This window comes from Gossypium raimondii, chromosome 12 (genome assembly GCF_025698545.1).
Source record: "Gossypium raimondii isolate GPD5lz chromosome 12, ASM2569854v1, whole genome shotgun sequence".
Classification (NCBI taxonomy): Eukaryota; Viridiplantae; Streptophyta; class Magnoliopsida; order Malvales; family Malvaceae; genus Gossypium; species Gossypium raimondii.
Window position 1 is genome coordinate 50,720,180 of NC_068576.1, and position 15,574 is coordinate 50,735,753.

At 34.8% G+C, this 15,574-nt stretch overlaps 3 protein-coding genes across 3 annotated transcripts; 2 read left to right on the plus strand and 1 right to left on the minus strand.

Annotated features, from left to right (window-relative positions):
* Positions 1–2,426: 2,426 nt before the first annotated feature.
* LOC105764873 (uncharacterized) lies at positions 2,427–6,628 on the minus strand. The gene is made up of 6 exons (XM_012583655.2): positions 6,311–6,628; positions 5,254–5,742; positions 4,679–4,900; positions 4,536–4,605; positions 4,191–4,298; positions 2,427–2,974 (listed from the first exon to the last, which is right to left on the minus strand). The coding sequence occupies exons 1-6, from the start codon at positions 6,425–6,427 to the stop codon at positions 2,607–2,609; spliced, it is 1,374 nt and encodes a 457-aa protein (XP_012439109.1). The 5' UTR covers positions 6,428–6,628; the 3' UTR covers positions 2,427–2,606.
* A 5,066-nt stretch (positions 6,629–11,694) lies between these two features.
* LOC105764874 (F-box protein At5g07610) lies at positions 11,695–13,276 on the plus strand. Its single transcript, XM_012583656.2, has one exon. The coding sequence runs from the start codon at positions 11,876–11,878 to the stop codon at positions 13,094–13,096; it is 1,221 nt and encodes a 406-aa protein (XP_012439110.1). The 5' UTR covers positions 11,695–11,875; the 3' UTR covers positions 13,097–13,276.
* Positions 13,277–13,762: 486 nt separating this feature from the next.
* LOC105764876 (F-box protein At5g07610) lies at positions 13,763–15,296 on the plus strand. The gene has a single exon (XM_012583658.2). The coding sequence runs from the start codon at positions 13,934–13,936 to the stop codon at positions 15,143–15,145; it is 1,212 nt and encodes a 403-aa protein (XP_012439112.1). The 5' UTR covers positions 13,763–13,933; the 3' UTR covers positions 15,146–15,296.
* The last annotated feature ends 278 nt before the right edge of the window (positions 15,297–15,574 follow it).

Here is a 15,574-nt window from a genome sequence, read left to right on the forward strand (position 1 = left end):
GTTCTCCATAAAAGTATATTTTGGCATGACAAATTAAGAAGATTAAAGTAAAATTTTATTATTGTATTGATTTATTAGTTTAGAATTTTTAGAGAGAAATTTTATCATCTTAAAAATTAGAATATAATTTTATCATTTTATTTACTTATAATTACAAAATTTGAAAGAGAATAAAATTAAAATTTACCATTTGACTGTCTGCGATCTTGACCCATCTCTGAATGCTACATTTTTTTTTGAATTTTTTGAAAACTGAAATTCCAAACACAAATCATAGTTTTAATGATTCTTTTGGAAAACTTTAGAGTTTTTTTTTGCTAGAATTACAGTCCACGTGATATTTGGAGCAATAGATGAGTGAATATCTATTTATTAGCCAAAAACAACAAAGAAAAGACATTAAACAAATTTGTACAAAAACATTAAGATGAACACTCATTTGACCTATTTTTATTGTCCTTTTCTTTTTCTCTTATTATCCTCACAAATAAATCTATAGTCCCTACAAGTTTCTTTTTTTTTTTTTTTTTGATAAAAAGTCCCTACAATTAAACATTCATCTCCATTGTTTGCATGTCTTGGCTCCTACCCTTTTTTTTTATATCTAGTGTTTTGTATTTCAATAAAATGGATTAGATAGAAACCTGTAAATGATTATCATATTCGTATTTTTCTACAACTTAGTATGTATACCACAATTTTAAATACAAATAGGAAACATAAATATATTTTGAAATGACAATTACATTAGTAGTTTCTACCAGAATAAATCCATACAAATACTGAATCTAAATTGAATAATTATTTAAACTAGAAACAACCCACGTATTTAACTCGTCATGTTAATCTAATTATAATCATATAATAGAAACTCTTAATCTCCTACTCCATTGGAGCTTAGCTTATCCCCAATGGCTAGTGATGGTAATAAAGAAACCACCAAAAAAAGGAAGTGGTGCTCCACTTCACTGATCTGTGTGGACGACTGCGAGTTTAGAACCAAGAAAGGAAGCCCACTACTTATAAATTAGTGCAAAGTCACCCTCTTCCACAATGTGCAAAGGCATGTCTGGGTTTACTAAAAAGATTGGTCCTCCGGGACCTCAACTGTAATGTGTTGGCTTTAATATATTCCAATCAACTCCACCAACCTTGTGCTGGGATTGCAATATTGGAAGCAAAGTGAGACCACCAACAAATTTGGTGCCTTAGATGCCATTTCCCATTCAATCATATCCCCCCGGGTTTCTTAAACCATCTTTTTCTTCCACTTAGAACCTCTTCCACAACAACAAAAAAACCACCCTTTCTTTTTTGTTAAGTGTAAATATAAATAATTAATACGTGTAATAAAATTTTAACCTTTTCTTTTTCCATTTATTACATTGCTTTTGTCTCGTGACTGTGTTGTCCAAACGAAAACAATCAATAATAATGATGATGATGATTAATCCTGGATGAGGGCAAATGTAATTATACCTCTAGTCTTTACATTTCATTAATCCTGGGATTTCCGTGTAGGTAGGTATCCGCTAAAAGAAAGAAAGAAAGTGAAAACAAAGTTACATTTGGGCAAGCACGCATGTACCTAATTGGAGCATGCTTGCTTCAGCTCATGTAATCATCTAACCTTATCAAAACAAAAATGCCTTGAACAAGGCTTGCACGCTAAACATCCTAAGCACGCTTCCAACCTCAGCAACCTCTGTTTTTGGATTTCTTAATGTTCTAAGATACAAACATCACACTTCTCAAAAACTAAAATGAATAGAAAGGAGCCATCCAGGCCAGCCTGAGGAGTTTTAAAGGTAAGATATAATGATCAATATCGTACAGAAAATAACTGAATAAAATGGAAAACTTTGAGCTAGATTATTCTGCAGATTATAGAAAGCTGTTTGCTATTAGCAATACATGCGCACATATATATACGTTCATTACCAAACTGACGCAAAACATAAACTGAAAAAGTTGAGCGAAACCTATCAAATACTTAACTAAAAAATATATGTATATAAATCCAAATAATGAAAAAACACTACAAATTATATGTGTATATATAAGATTTATCTCTTCTACAGCATTATTCCCTACCCCTACCCCTTTTCCATTTTTTGTTTTTCCAGGAAGAAATAGAAAATGAGGTGTTAAGAGGGAAAGGAAAATGACCTTCCTGTGTATCAAGACTCTGCTACACTTCATTATCTTCAGTGTAATGATCTCAACTAACATGCCAAAAAACAGTTGACAAAAAGAAGCGATAATATCACAAGAATCATAAATAAAACAAACACACAACTGAGATATTGCCATCTTAAGGGTTGGGTACAATTTCCTGCCGAAAACCTAGCAAACTGTACTTAATCTGGTATCCCTCTAGAAGCTTTTGTTCTTTTCCTAGAACTATGAACGAAATGGGAAAAGAATGGCATAATACAGAGAATTTTCATAGCTTGATAACTCTTCATTGAAGTCTCAAACACACAAGAGCATATTACAACAGTGAGTGAGTGAGAGAGAGGAATCCATATTAAAAAACTAAAGGTACCTATTTATATTTCTGTTTCTCTAGATAACAGCAAGACAAATTACAAGAGAAATTTGTTTCACTCATCTGAGCTATAGTCACTGGATTCTGGCAGTAGAGGCACAGCTGCACAGCAGAATGACTCCTTGTCTTTGAGAAGAAGACAGCTCCCATCTGAATTCCATTTCAAATCAGTTATAGAAAACTGTGGTAGCGGATTACTTACACAGTACGCACCGGAAGGGGTCCACATATACAAATGAGAGCTGCCAGTGCAAAGAACAAGACGAGTGCTTATCGGATCCCAAGCTGCTGCACGAATAGGATCCTTTTGCACCAAGATGGCAGCCAACTCCAAATGGCGAATGTCCCAAATCCAAAGTGCAGTTGGCATGCTATCATTGCGAGTACAAATATATTGGCTATCATTGCTCCATGAAAGAAGACCTAGAATAAAATTAAATTTTGTTGGTAACAGCATTGAAGGGAGGAAAATCAAAGTTAATTTGGTCAACTATTTCTGATTAGTTTATAGAGTAGCTTAATGCAGCCTTAAACTTGAGTGTACATAGCATGATTAATCCCTAGAAAAATATTTTGAAACCAAATCATTATATCCAATAAGATTACATCTTCTGAAATCCTAGTGTGGCACTGGCCACGCTAGTTGGTAATTGTCATATTTAAGTGGCGGTATCCTACATTTATTAAGTATTGGGCCTCATCCTCTTCAAAAAAAAAAAAAGCTTGACCTCTCAACATAATGCCAATTGGTTTTAGGTTAGATGCTTAACATGATATCAAAGTCCAGGAGTGTTAAGTTTTCTTGCCTAACCGCATGTGAGGTTGTCTATGCATGGACCCTTGCTAAGTACACAAGGGGAAGTGTTAAGTTGTCACAACCCCAATTGACTCGTGATGCATAATCTAGAAGTTTTCTTTTTGGGTGCCCACAGGTCCTCAAGGTTTTACCACCCTCAAATGCGCCTCCACAAACTTGAACCCATATCCTCACACACAAAGAAGTGCACACTATAGCACAAATACCAATTGATCTAGTGGTATCCATTCTACACTTTTTATGTCACTGCCCGGCCTGCCAGGCCATCTGTCATAATCAGAAATTGTCCTCTTTAGGTATTCATAGGTCCCTCAAAGTTTTGACAACCTTAGATGCGCCACCACATTTTTGAACCCACAATCTCACACACAAAGGAGTGCACTCTATAGAATGAATACCAATGATCTACTAGATGAATAGGACAATTCTAAAATATGACACACGACCTGCAAATCGAGTAGTGACATGGGTGGTACTATCCCACATTATTAAAAGTATTAGGTTTCCTATGGTCCTATATTAAGTTTGGCCTCGCCAGTCATTAGAAATTGGTTTTAAATTGGATGCCTTAATAGTCACCAAGGGCATTCATCAAGCAGAAGGGCTGACACGTCTAGTGGTAGGGGTAACGTGGAAAGGAGAGAGATTATTTCCATATTAAACAATATTTCTCGAATAAAATAAAATGTACTGCAAGATCATTATGCTAATATTAGAAATAGAGCATACTAAATTCGTTGTACTCATATTTTGTGTCACTTATTATATGGTATGAAAAACATAAAATGTTTAGTAAATCTACATCAATTTGGTAAGACTTACCAATTCCTTGTTTAGGGTTAGGTTTGTCTGCAGGAGGCTTTTGGAAAGGAAAAGTAATGGGTACTTCCATAACCTCATATCTAACTTTGAAGTGTCCGCCTGGGGCATCTGTTAGTGGGGCATATGAACCATATTAAATAACTGAAGGGCTGCAATTCACGTATTGAAAATGACTGGAAAGGCAGGCATGCAAAAGCATTTAAGCTTAATAAACTGTATACAAAAGAACAGAGCACTCAGGTCCTAAACAGTCGAGCACAATTTCATATCAAGGTCATGTATCAAGCAGTACATCAAATTAATGAAAAGTCAATAATAAGAGATATAGAATCTCACTATCCTTACCAGAGCCTCCCATAAAGTCATCGTCCAAACATAATTCAGACATATCAAGTTGCAACGGCTCATCTACCTCCTGCCAATATCAAATACAAAGTTAATAGATGCTTCTCACAGAATGAATCATCATAACAATGAAAACAAATTACCTTGAAAACGGCAGCACAACAAGGAGCACGAACGGTTGATAGGTGCATAAACTCAGCAAAAGTTTTCCAAGTAAGGTGGTTTAGAACTCGTAGCATCTGATCATAACTACCCACAGCAAGAAACTGGCCACAGGGAGACCATGAAACACTTTTTACTCCCAGTCCACTTTCATATGCTTGATACTTAAAGAGACACCTTCCATCTGGAGAATATATTAGAACCTGTCTCAAATTAAATAAGGAACCATGAACACTTTAATATTTCCAACTATATCAGCTCCAAGAGAAAGTATTGGCACACAAAAAGAAATGCATGCTTATACATCACTAAAACCATAAACATAACTATGTGCTAATAGATGGTTAAGTAGAAATGCAACCATCAGGGCCATGTAAATTCTCATTTGGAGATATCTTACATAAGATACCATTTTCACCACAAATTTCTTGTTCTTTTCTTTTTTTAAATCAATAAAGAAGAGAAGAAACGGTTCTTCCCAATATACACATCGTATATCATCTAGGAACCAGAAAGGGGCAATTTGGCGACTGAAAGGAAAACAAAGTTCACATACTTTGTATTCAAGAGGTGAATCCCCGATCACTATTGCACTGTCATCCGGTGACCACTGAATATCAGTCATATCCAATGTGTCAACGGCGAAAACACCCATTATCTCCCAAGAGTGACAGGACAACAAATTTATATAGTCCTTACAATCACGCCTTGTGCAGATAGCAGCAAACTTTCCATCTTTAGTAAATGAAACTCCTTTGGAACCATGCTTTGGCCATTGTACATGAACGCAAGCTGTGTTCACTAAGGACCAAACTGTTAATCGCAGCTGAAACTCCGAGGTGGTCAGTATGTGACGGCTATCTGGGCTCCATCTTGCATAAGCAATACCAGCAGGACCTTCATCTATTTTGCATGTCCATTCGGGTTGGGTGAGTGACCATGCCTGTATCATGGGTCTTTTATAGAGACCACAAAGAATGTACTCAGAATCAAGTGCCCATTCAATATAGCTTATCTTGTCCAAGCAAGAAAACAACTGCACAACCTGCAGCAATTTGAGTAAATTTACCATTTAGAAATACAGGAAATGTAAGCTGTGAACCTCAAAAATGACCTTTGCATGAAAATAAATGCTTAAGCAAATTCGTAAATCAAAGAAACGAGACAAAACATAGAAGATTAATTTGCAAGTTTTTTTCATTGAGAGGAGTGTTTCAATGCTAAAAGATAAATTTTGCTCAAGTAGTTTGTGATTTCACAACAGACACAATGCCCAAAGAAACAGAACAAACATCAAATCTATTAGCTTGGTCTAAAGAGTGAAGCAATACAAAGCAAATAGGAAGCATTAGTAATCGAATCTGACTAAAATGTTGTCTAAATAAGCACAAGAAGATCTAATCAGAAACTAAAATGAGGTGAATCTACATACCTAAAATTTGAATCAAGCATACAATTCATTCAAAAAAACCAAATCAAAACGCACCCAAAAGAAAAAGAGAAAAGCATTTTATCATATCAGTCGTCTCCTTCCTCGCATTTCATCAGCAAACAAAGAAAGCAAATGAATTGGGAATTAGAAGAAAAAGAAGGAAATATTGAAAATATTTTACCTTGAAGGAGAGTGTATCCCGAATCATAAGACGGTAATCGACAGCAACCGCAATGTAACGAGCATTCGGTGAAAAACAGCAAGGACCCGTTTGTTTATAAGCTTCAGTGAACTCCATTTTTACCAAAAGAATCCTAGAATTTTTTCCAGATTTAGATTGAATAAAATTCAATGAAGGCGAAATCCCTATTTCCTTGGTTTTTCCATCGCAAAAAACAATAATAATAATAATAATAAGTGGAAAATTCAGTTGAGAGTGGGGAGAGTGGTTTAAAATTTGAAGGAGATACGACTCCCTTTTCACTTTTTCTTTCAGCAAAACGAGCACGACAAAAATCGCTTTGACTGAATAAAATAGTATAATGGGCTTGTTACGTTTTTATCAGGTCAGACCCATTTATTTCCGCATGAAGGAATATATTCACTAAATCCGCTTATCAATGGGCCATGATCTGGGATTGGGTCAACCACTTTTGTTTCCTTTCGGAGACTACGATGGATGTGCAAGAGGGATAGCTTATCCTTTGGTAATCATGATTTAGGGAGTGTTGAGGAGCTACTTGAATTGCATTTTACTTGGACAAACAACAAATTTGGGGAAAGGTTTGATGGAGGTTTTTAGAAAATGATGTTTTATGTTCCAAGCACTCCTTTAATCTCTCAGTAACAGTTTAGGATCATGGGCCTATGATGCTTTATATATCGTGTATAGATTTGTAATGACATCAAATAGGCATTGAAAGTACAAATTTCAGGGGTTTGCTTTAAAGAGGAAGTTGAATATCACAAAAGACAGGCTTTTGATTTGGAAAGGAGTTAGGTGAGATCCAAAGTTCTTTGTCTTCAATTCAACAATGCAGGAGGAAATTGATTATGCCAGAGGAGAATACGTCCGAAACAAACACCTAGTAAAGGGTTCTTAAGGGTTATCGTAATACAAAATCTTTTTTACACCACCATCATCAATACATTTTAGAGTTGCTAATGGAACAAGTACAATATTTCACTCATATTTATGATGCTTTGTTGGTGGTTTGTTTTCTAACACGATCACCTGACTAGTGTCTTTGTTTTCTAACACGATCACCTGACTAGTGTCAACCACTTGAATCTCTCATTCATATCTGTTGGACCATGATACATGAAGAATGGGTGGTTGATATTTGACATATTCTTTGAGAAGGCAATAGATGTACGGATCATTTGAAGAAATTGACTTAAAGTTATGATTTGGGTTCAACTTAGCTTCTTTTTTCTCTCGCAAGTCTCCTACCTCTTCTACAAGTTGATTCTTGTCGAAAGGTGTAGTTAGAGTTTAGTCTATGTTTTCTTCTTTTTGTACCAAAAATTTATCACTAGAAGTCTTCATGGGTCAGGTTGAGTCGAGTTTAAGTATAATATTAACATATTTTATGTTTGTTTAAATTCGATTCGGCCCGAACCATATTTTACTCAAATTTGCCTATATTTGTAAATAGTTAATTCAAGTCTATTTTAGGCTTGCTCATATTATTTTTAATTTTTAAAAAATATATTTATATTATTTTAAATTTAATATTTAATAAATTTAGATAAATTTCATTTATCAAAATTTTATATATAAGCAATTTAACATTTTTTAGTATGCTTACATTATAGTATTATTTATTATTATAGATTTAATTTTTGTGTTAAAAATTATTTAGTATATAAAATAACATAATATAATACAAATTTTTAAAAAATATATGTCGAGCTAGACTCAAACCTTACATGCTTGAATTCGAATATGTTCATATTTTAAATAGATTACTTTTTTTTTGTTTAAACTAATTTTTCAAGTCTAATATTAAATTTCAAAATGAGTTCCCAAAATTGGGCAGTGTAGTTATAACAGTTGATGTAAAGTTTGTGATAATATTAAGGGCTACTGTAACACTCCTAACCCGTATCCATCGCCAGAATAGGGTTACGAAGCATTACCGGAGTTTTCATTTCAAAACAAACAAAATTTATAAACATTATATCAATAATCATAACAAAATCAATCCATAACATGCATATCGTCCCTTATATGAGCCCTCGAGGCCCTGAAAATACATTAGAAACAAGCCGAGACTAAATCAAAAACTTATAGAATTTTTCAGAAAACAATGAAAATTTTCAAAACTATAGGGGTCACACGGCCTTGTGGCCATTCGAAGTAGGGACACATGGTCGTGTCCCAGCTCGTGTAACTCACTGACTTGGGTTACACGACCAAGCCACACACTCGTGTGTCAAGCCGTGTACCCTTCGAAATGACCTCACACGCTCGTGTGCTAAACCGTGTAACAGCCTGACTTGCAACCCTTTGAAAGTTACAGGGGACACACAGCCGTGTCACCAGGCTGTGTGACACACACAGCTGAGACACATGCTCGTGTCTCTACCCGTGTGGACGAAAAATGGGCCAATTCCAAGCCATTTTTCTCACCCATTCATGCATGTACCTACAATCACTTTTGCACATATAAACAAGCATCCAAAATGCACCAAAACCATGCATAATCAAATTATTCAAATAAGGTCAATAATCCTACAACCAATATGCCCAAAAGCACCTCAATGACAACATATAAATATACATAACCATGTGCATCATTTAACCAAAAATTATCACTTGGTTTACATATCAAATTCACATCCACAAAATACCAAATTTACCATTTAGCAATTAGCATCATAACCCATATATGCCAACTACATTTTCATGCCAAAATGACTATATTCACTTCCACCATCTAAACCTTCATAAATTATAAATTCAACCATTATAAGGCCACATTCACATAACAACATATTCAACCATTTCAAACATTCAAAATACCAAACTCACAAGCCAAACCACATTGGCCAAAACAAATGGCTACTTCACCAACCAAAATACTTATACATGTCATTATAACCAAACTTAGAAACACTGAAATCTACTGATTTAACCGATGGATAGTGTGATAAGTCTCTGACAACTTTCCAACCCGAACGAGCTTCCGATTAACTACAAAACATAGAAAATAAATACAAAGCATGTCATGCTTAGTAAGTTCATAGTATACAAATTATGCTTATTTATACATTGCATAATCTTAAATTACATATGTATCAATCCAACATAAGAATAAAAGATTCATAAACTTAAATCAAGTGAATTATACTTCTCATTGTCATGGCTAACACATACTTCCTACTTTTCATAGTAATAAGGTAAATTGCATCAATAGTCCTTACCGAAGCTCACACAAGTAAAATTATGATAAGTATCCCAACCCTTTTCATAGCTCAATAACCGAAGCTATCCTTTTTCATTGTCCGATAGTCGTCACCATTCATTTCCATTGTTGATGGTCGTCACCATCCCTTTTCATAATTTGATAGCCGAAGTTATCCCTTTTCATAATTCGATAGTCATATCTATCCCTTTTCATTGTTCGATAATCGTCACCATCCTTTTTCATTATTGATGGTAGTCACCATCCCTTTTCATAATTTGATAGCCGAAGCTATCCCTTTCCATTAGTCGATGATTGTCGATACGCCGTTAGATTTTTCCACCGAGACACAATTTGATATTATATAAAACAATAGCATTTAAAACATAATTTGAAACACTATTTAAATGTACGAACTTACCTCGACGATAAACATAAAAATGGAGTCTATTAATTCGAAGCTTTTTCTTTGCCTCGATCTAGAGCCGTACGTAGTCTATCTTGATCTAAATTAATAAATTCGATCAATTTAATAAATATTCTATTCAATTCAGTCCAAATTCACATTTTAGAAAAAATACACTTTTGTCCCTATAATTTTGATTTCATTACAATTTAGTCATTAGCTCATAAAAATGAAAATTCATGCAATTCACCCTCAACCCACCATAGCCGAATTTCATGTAGGTCCCTAGCAAGTCTTACATTTCATTTAATTCACAATTTCACAATGTATATTTTTTTCTATTTTTCATTTAATCCTGAAATGACAATTTTATCAAAAATCACTTAATAAAAGTTGTTTATCTAACAACAACTAACCATTTCTTTCATCAAACATAAAAAAAACATGGATTCATTCATGGCAAAACCCTAACCTTTTAAAAATTTTGCAAATTAGTCCCTGAGCTAGCTAGATTGAGCTACAACAACTCCAAAAACATAGAAATCATTAAAATCGGGACCAAAAATCACTTACAGAAGCAATGGCCGAATGTAATAACCCTAAAAATGGCTTCTCTTCTTCTAATTTTCGGTCAAACATCACAAGCTTGAAGATGATACAACCATTATACACATTTTAATTTAGACATAATTATTTAATTACTTATTTAACCTTTTAATTAACCTTTGAAAACACAAGTATAACGTCCATAAATGTCCACTCAAATTTCAAATGGTCTAATTACCTCATAAACCCTCCAATCATTTAATATCATAGTCAAAAGATCCCTTTAGCATATAGAACTTAAGTTTTGCACATTTTATAATTTAGTCCTTTTTATCAAATTAAGCATGCAAACGATAAAAATTCTTAACGAAATTTTTATACAATACTACTAACTTGTTGTAGAAATTAAAACAATAATAAATTAAAAATTTTCACATCATATTTGTGGTTTCAAAATCACTGTTTCAATTTTACTAAAAACAGGCTGTTACAGCTACTTTAGCAATGCTTTTGAAAAGTGCTTCTAAAAAGTGTTGTGGAAAAATGCTTTCGAGAAGTGCTTCTAAAAAAGTTTAGTTTAAGATTTGAGTATTTAGCATTACTGTCAAAAAATATTTTTGAGAAATAAAATGTCAATTTTAAACATGGTATTATCAAGTAACAAATATGAATTTAAATAATGTTTAAATTAATTAATATTATTATATTTTAGTAAGAATATAAAAAATTTATTATAACTTGGCGTTAATATATTAATATATGAAATATAAATTTTAAATTTTTAAGCAATAAATATTAATTATTTATAAAATTTAATTAGAATATAAAATTATATTTTAAATATTTAAATATAACTATCAAATATTTGTAATTAAATATTAACATATTTGTATTATTTTAAAAATATTTTCTTTATTTTTAATTAATGATTTTAACAAATTTGTAATTAAACACCAACAAACAAAAAAATTACAAGTACTATTAATAAAAAATAGTTTTAGGAGAGAAGAAAATAAAAATTTAAACCAAAAACAATTTGTGTACCACAACTTATTTTAAGCAAAATACTAAACAAGCAGTAATTTAAGTTGAGGCTTTGAATCTAAACAATACTATCTTGAAGTGAATGGTTAATCACACAGTGCAGTGGAAGTAAATGAGCATCCAATGAAGCCTACTCCGGAATCCCACAATAGGTTAGGTGGTTAACTAATGAGTAATAAAGAAGTGTTTAATTTGGTGGAAATAGAAAACTAAGCCATCTTTTTTGCCGGAATGTCAACTCTCAAGCGTGCTCGGGAATCATCTTCAGCTGTCTTACACTGTAATCTTCCTACAAACAATAAAACCCAGACACCAGAAGCTATAGATTTCTCAACTCAAGATGCTTTCCACCAAGAAAATCAAGGCATCCCCTCAAAGTCCTACCCAGCTTGTATCATCGTCATCAGCTGATATGATAGCCAGCAACGATGACATCTTAACTCTAATCCTTCATCGCCTGCCCCTAAAATCCCTCCTCAAATTCAAGACAGTGTCTAAACACTGGCTTTGTCTCATCACCCATCCCACCTTTCGTCCCCACCACAATTCTAGAGCCATTTCCGGCCTTTTTGTGTGTCGTCTTTCAGATATTACCAATCCAAAATACGACTTCCTCAATCTAACTCCCCATTCCTCTCGTGCCCCCTTTAAGTCCCTCAATTTTATTGACGACCCATCTGGGATCAAAATCTTGCAATCTTGTAATGGCTTGTTGCTTTGTTGTAGCTTTCGTTCTAATCGTCTCGGCACACCTTATTACACTTACAATCCCACTACAAAGCATTACACAGTACTCCCACCACCACGCCACAGTTCTTCCGGGTACTACAGTTTTGGTGTCAGTTTAGCCTTTGATCCTTCAAAGTCACCTCATTACAAAGTCATTTGCATTAGGAATTACGACCCCGAGTTGCTAGATCATTACCAGGTAGAGATTTACTCGTCGAAAACCGGTCCCTGGAGGCCTTCAGGTCGTCCATTCGTAGCACCAAGTAATGTGCAATTCGAAAACGGTGTTTTCTGGAACGGTGCTATTCACTGGGTCAGTGACTGGGGAGATTCGCTATGTTTCGACGTTGAAGAAGAGCAAATGAGGGATATCCCAATGCCCTCCAGCGATGGTGACGTAAGGTTGTACCGGTATTTCGGAGAATCCGGAGACCATTTGCATCTCGTTGAAGTTTATGGTTCAGACAATTTACAGTTTGATGTGTATGAGATGGAGAGAGACCGTTCTGGGTGGTTTGTGAAGTACCAAGTTGATCTAAATCCAGTTGCAGCAGCATTTCCTGAGATGGTTAGGGGCTATGCCGATCCAATAGACTTCCATTTTTACGCGTTTTCAATACTCTGTGTTGTTCATGAAGAAACCGATGAGGGCTCATTCATGGTGCTGCATTTACCTAACAAAGCCATAAGGTATAATTTCAAGGACAACAGTTTCAGAAAGTTGCATGATTTTGCTCCACTTCGTTCTAGAGTTGGGGTTGGGGGAGATAGTTCATTAGAGTTTGAATATTTTGATGCTTATCAATTCATTGAGAGCTTTGCTTGTGTGTGAGGATGAGGTAAAAGTAAATGTATCATTTGTACTAGTAATTAGATTGTATTTTATTTTATTTTATCTAAAAAATAGGTAAATTAGTCGATGTTAAAAATTTCAACTAGATAGAGTATACCTTATTGTGATGTACAAAGATTAATTTTTAGTGATATAAATGAATGGAATTTTTAATAAAAATATCAATTTACACTTTGATCTAACATATAGAAATTAATTTATTCATTTTTTTTAAGTAGCGGGAACAAAATATGATCTAACTTTAAAGTGAAAGCGACTATCTCTATGTTGGAAAATTCTGAATGTTCCTTGATGCTACATGTTTTTTCTCAATGTAAGGTGTGGGTCCACATATAGGAAAAATGTACCCAGCGATTTGGGTTTGATTAGTAAAAATATGATATTTCACATTATGTTGAACCTTCTGAGTTGCTGCTGTACATGAAAGTTCTCCACAACTTCATATCTAATTTAATCAGGCTCCTTGCAGACCTTGAGGTCAATGATTTTCCTTTAAAATATAACAGATAATTCCGAGTCCAAAATTTTTACGTATACAATGTCTGGTCTGTTTTTCATGTAAGAACCTCATGGTCAAAGGATCCAAGATGCTGATGTATGAATGCTGAGTTTTCCTTTCCGAAAAAAACCATACCAAGATGCTATGTAATCTTCCAAGAATTGCTTGGCAATTGCAGAACAGCTTCCAATGACTTTTCTTGTACTAACCTTTTAGATAATTCAACCAGAATCCAGCTCATATAAAGGGGACGTATGGAATAGGCTTATGAGAATTTCAGGGTCTAGCACAACATACTGTGTACAAAAATAATCTCCATGGAAAAACTAGAGTTTTCGAACTCATACACGGAATCAACCGAGTTGATAGGCTACAACGATGATATTCTCATTAACGTTCTCATTCGTCTCCCAGGAAAATCTCTCATGAGATTCAGAAACGTATCGAAACACTGGCTCTCTCTGATTTCTAGCCCCTACTTCTCTCGTTGTCTTAATCAAATCCCGATATTTCCCTCTGCCATCTTCTTGCGGATGCAGCCATCTTTAAACAAGCTCAAGTACCACTTCCTTTCACTAGATAGAAACCCGGTTCGGGAGCCATCAGTTCGATCTTTCACTTTTGTTGATGACCCTGCAGGCATTAGGATTCTGCAATCCTGCAATGGCTTGTTATTGTGCTGTAGCAACAACCGGTTAGGAGAATACAACCGGAACTATTACATCTACAATCCTACCACACACCAATACACTACCCTTCCCAAGCCAGATAACAGAACTCAAAGTCCAAACACTATTTTCGGTGTTATTTTAGCTTTTGACCCCTTGAAATCGGCACATTACAAAGTCATTTTTGTTCGAAGTTCAGAGACATCTCCTCATCTTTATCAGCTGGAGATATACTCATCTGAAACTCATCAATGGAGTTTCTCCAGTGAAATTTCCAAGGTTAATAATTTCAGTCAAGGGGTCTATTGTTGTGGTGGTATTCATTGGAGGAACAACTATGGGCCTTTCCTACGCTTTGATGTTCATCAAGAGAGATTTCAAGAGATCCCAATGCCTAAAATTCCAGATGATTGGGACCAACAGACCAAGTGCAGATACTTTGGGGAATGCGGAGGTCGCCTGCATCTTATCTTAACAAGTTGCAAGCATAGTACCAGGCAGTTTGATGTTTACGAGATGAAAAATGACTTCTCCGGATGGTTTGTGAAGTGTCGAGTCGACCTTAATGCGCTGATTTCAGCAAATCCGAAGATGACCCAAAGCAACTGTCACGCATCAGATCATTGGGATTATCATGCATTTACAGTACTAGCCATTGTTGTTGGTGAAGGAAGCGGACAAGGGTCGTCATTGCCTTTCATGGTGTTGCATGTACCCGGAAAGGTCATTACCTACAGTTTCAAAGACAAAACTTTCACATTGCTCCATGATTTTGCTCCTGATTGCACAGACATTGAAGGTTGTACAACCTTCGAATATGACGATGCTTATCCCTATATTACAACTTTAGCCATTGTTTGAAAGTTTCAGGATTTAGCTAGGTTTTTAGTTACCAGATAACCCCAAGGGTGTGAGCCTGGATGTTGTTTTGTGAAAATAGTGTTAAGTTTAATGTCAGTTTTAACTACCAAATAATATAAATGTTCATTACCGTTGTTTGCGGCACCAACTATGGAATAACCACAGGCCCGTAAGGCTACAATTGTCTGATTGTTTGGCAAGAAAAGGGAAAAAAAAAGGAAAAAGAAGGGGTCCACGAAATTTCATATCGACCCAGATAACAATTTAGTGCAGAAATCAAGGGTTGACCAAAGGTGACAACAATCCCCCCCCCCCCCAAAAAAAAGGAAAAAAAAAGTGATTGGAGCTCTTCTGGGAATAAGTCGAATGAATGGATCTCCATCACAGCTATATCTACATAAATAATATATATATATGTATATAGAATTC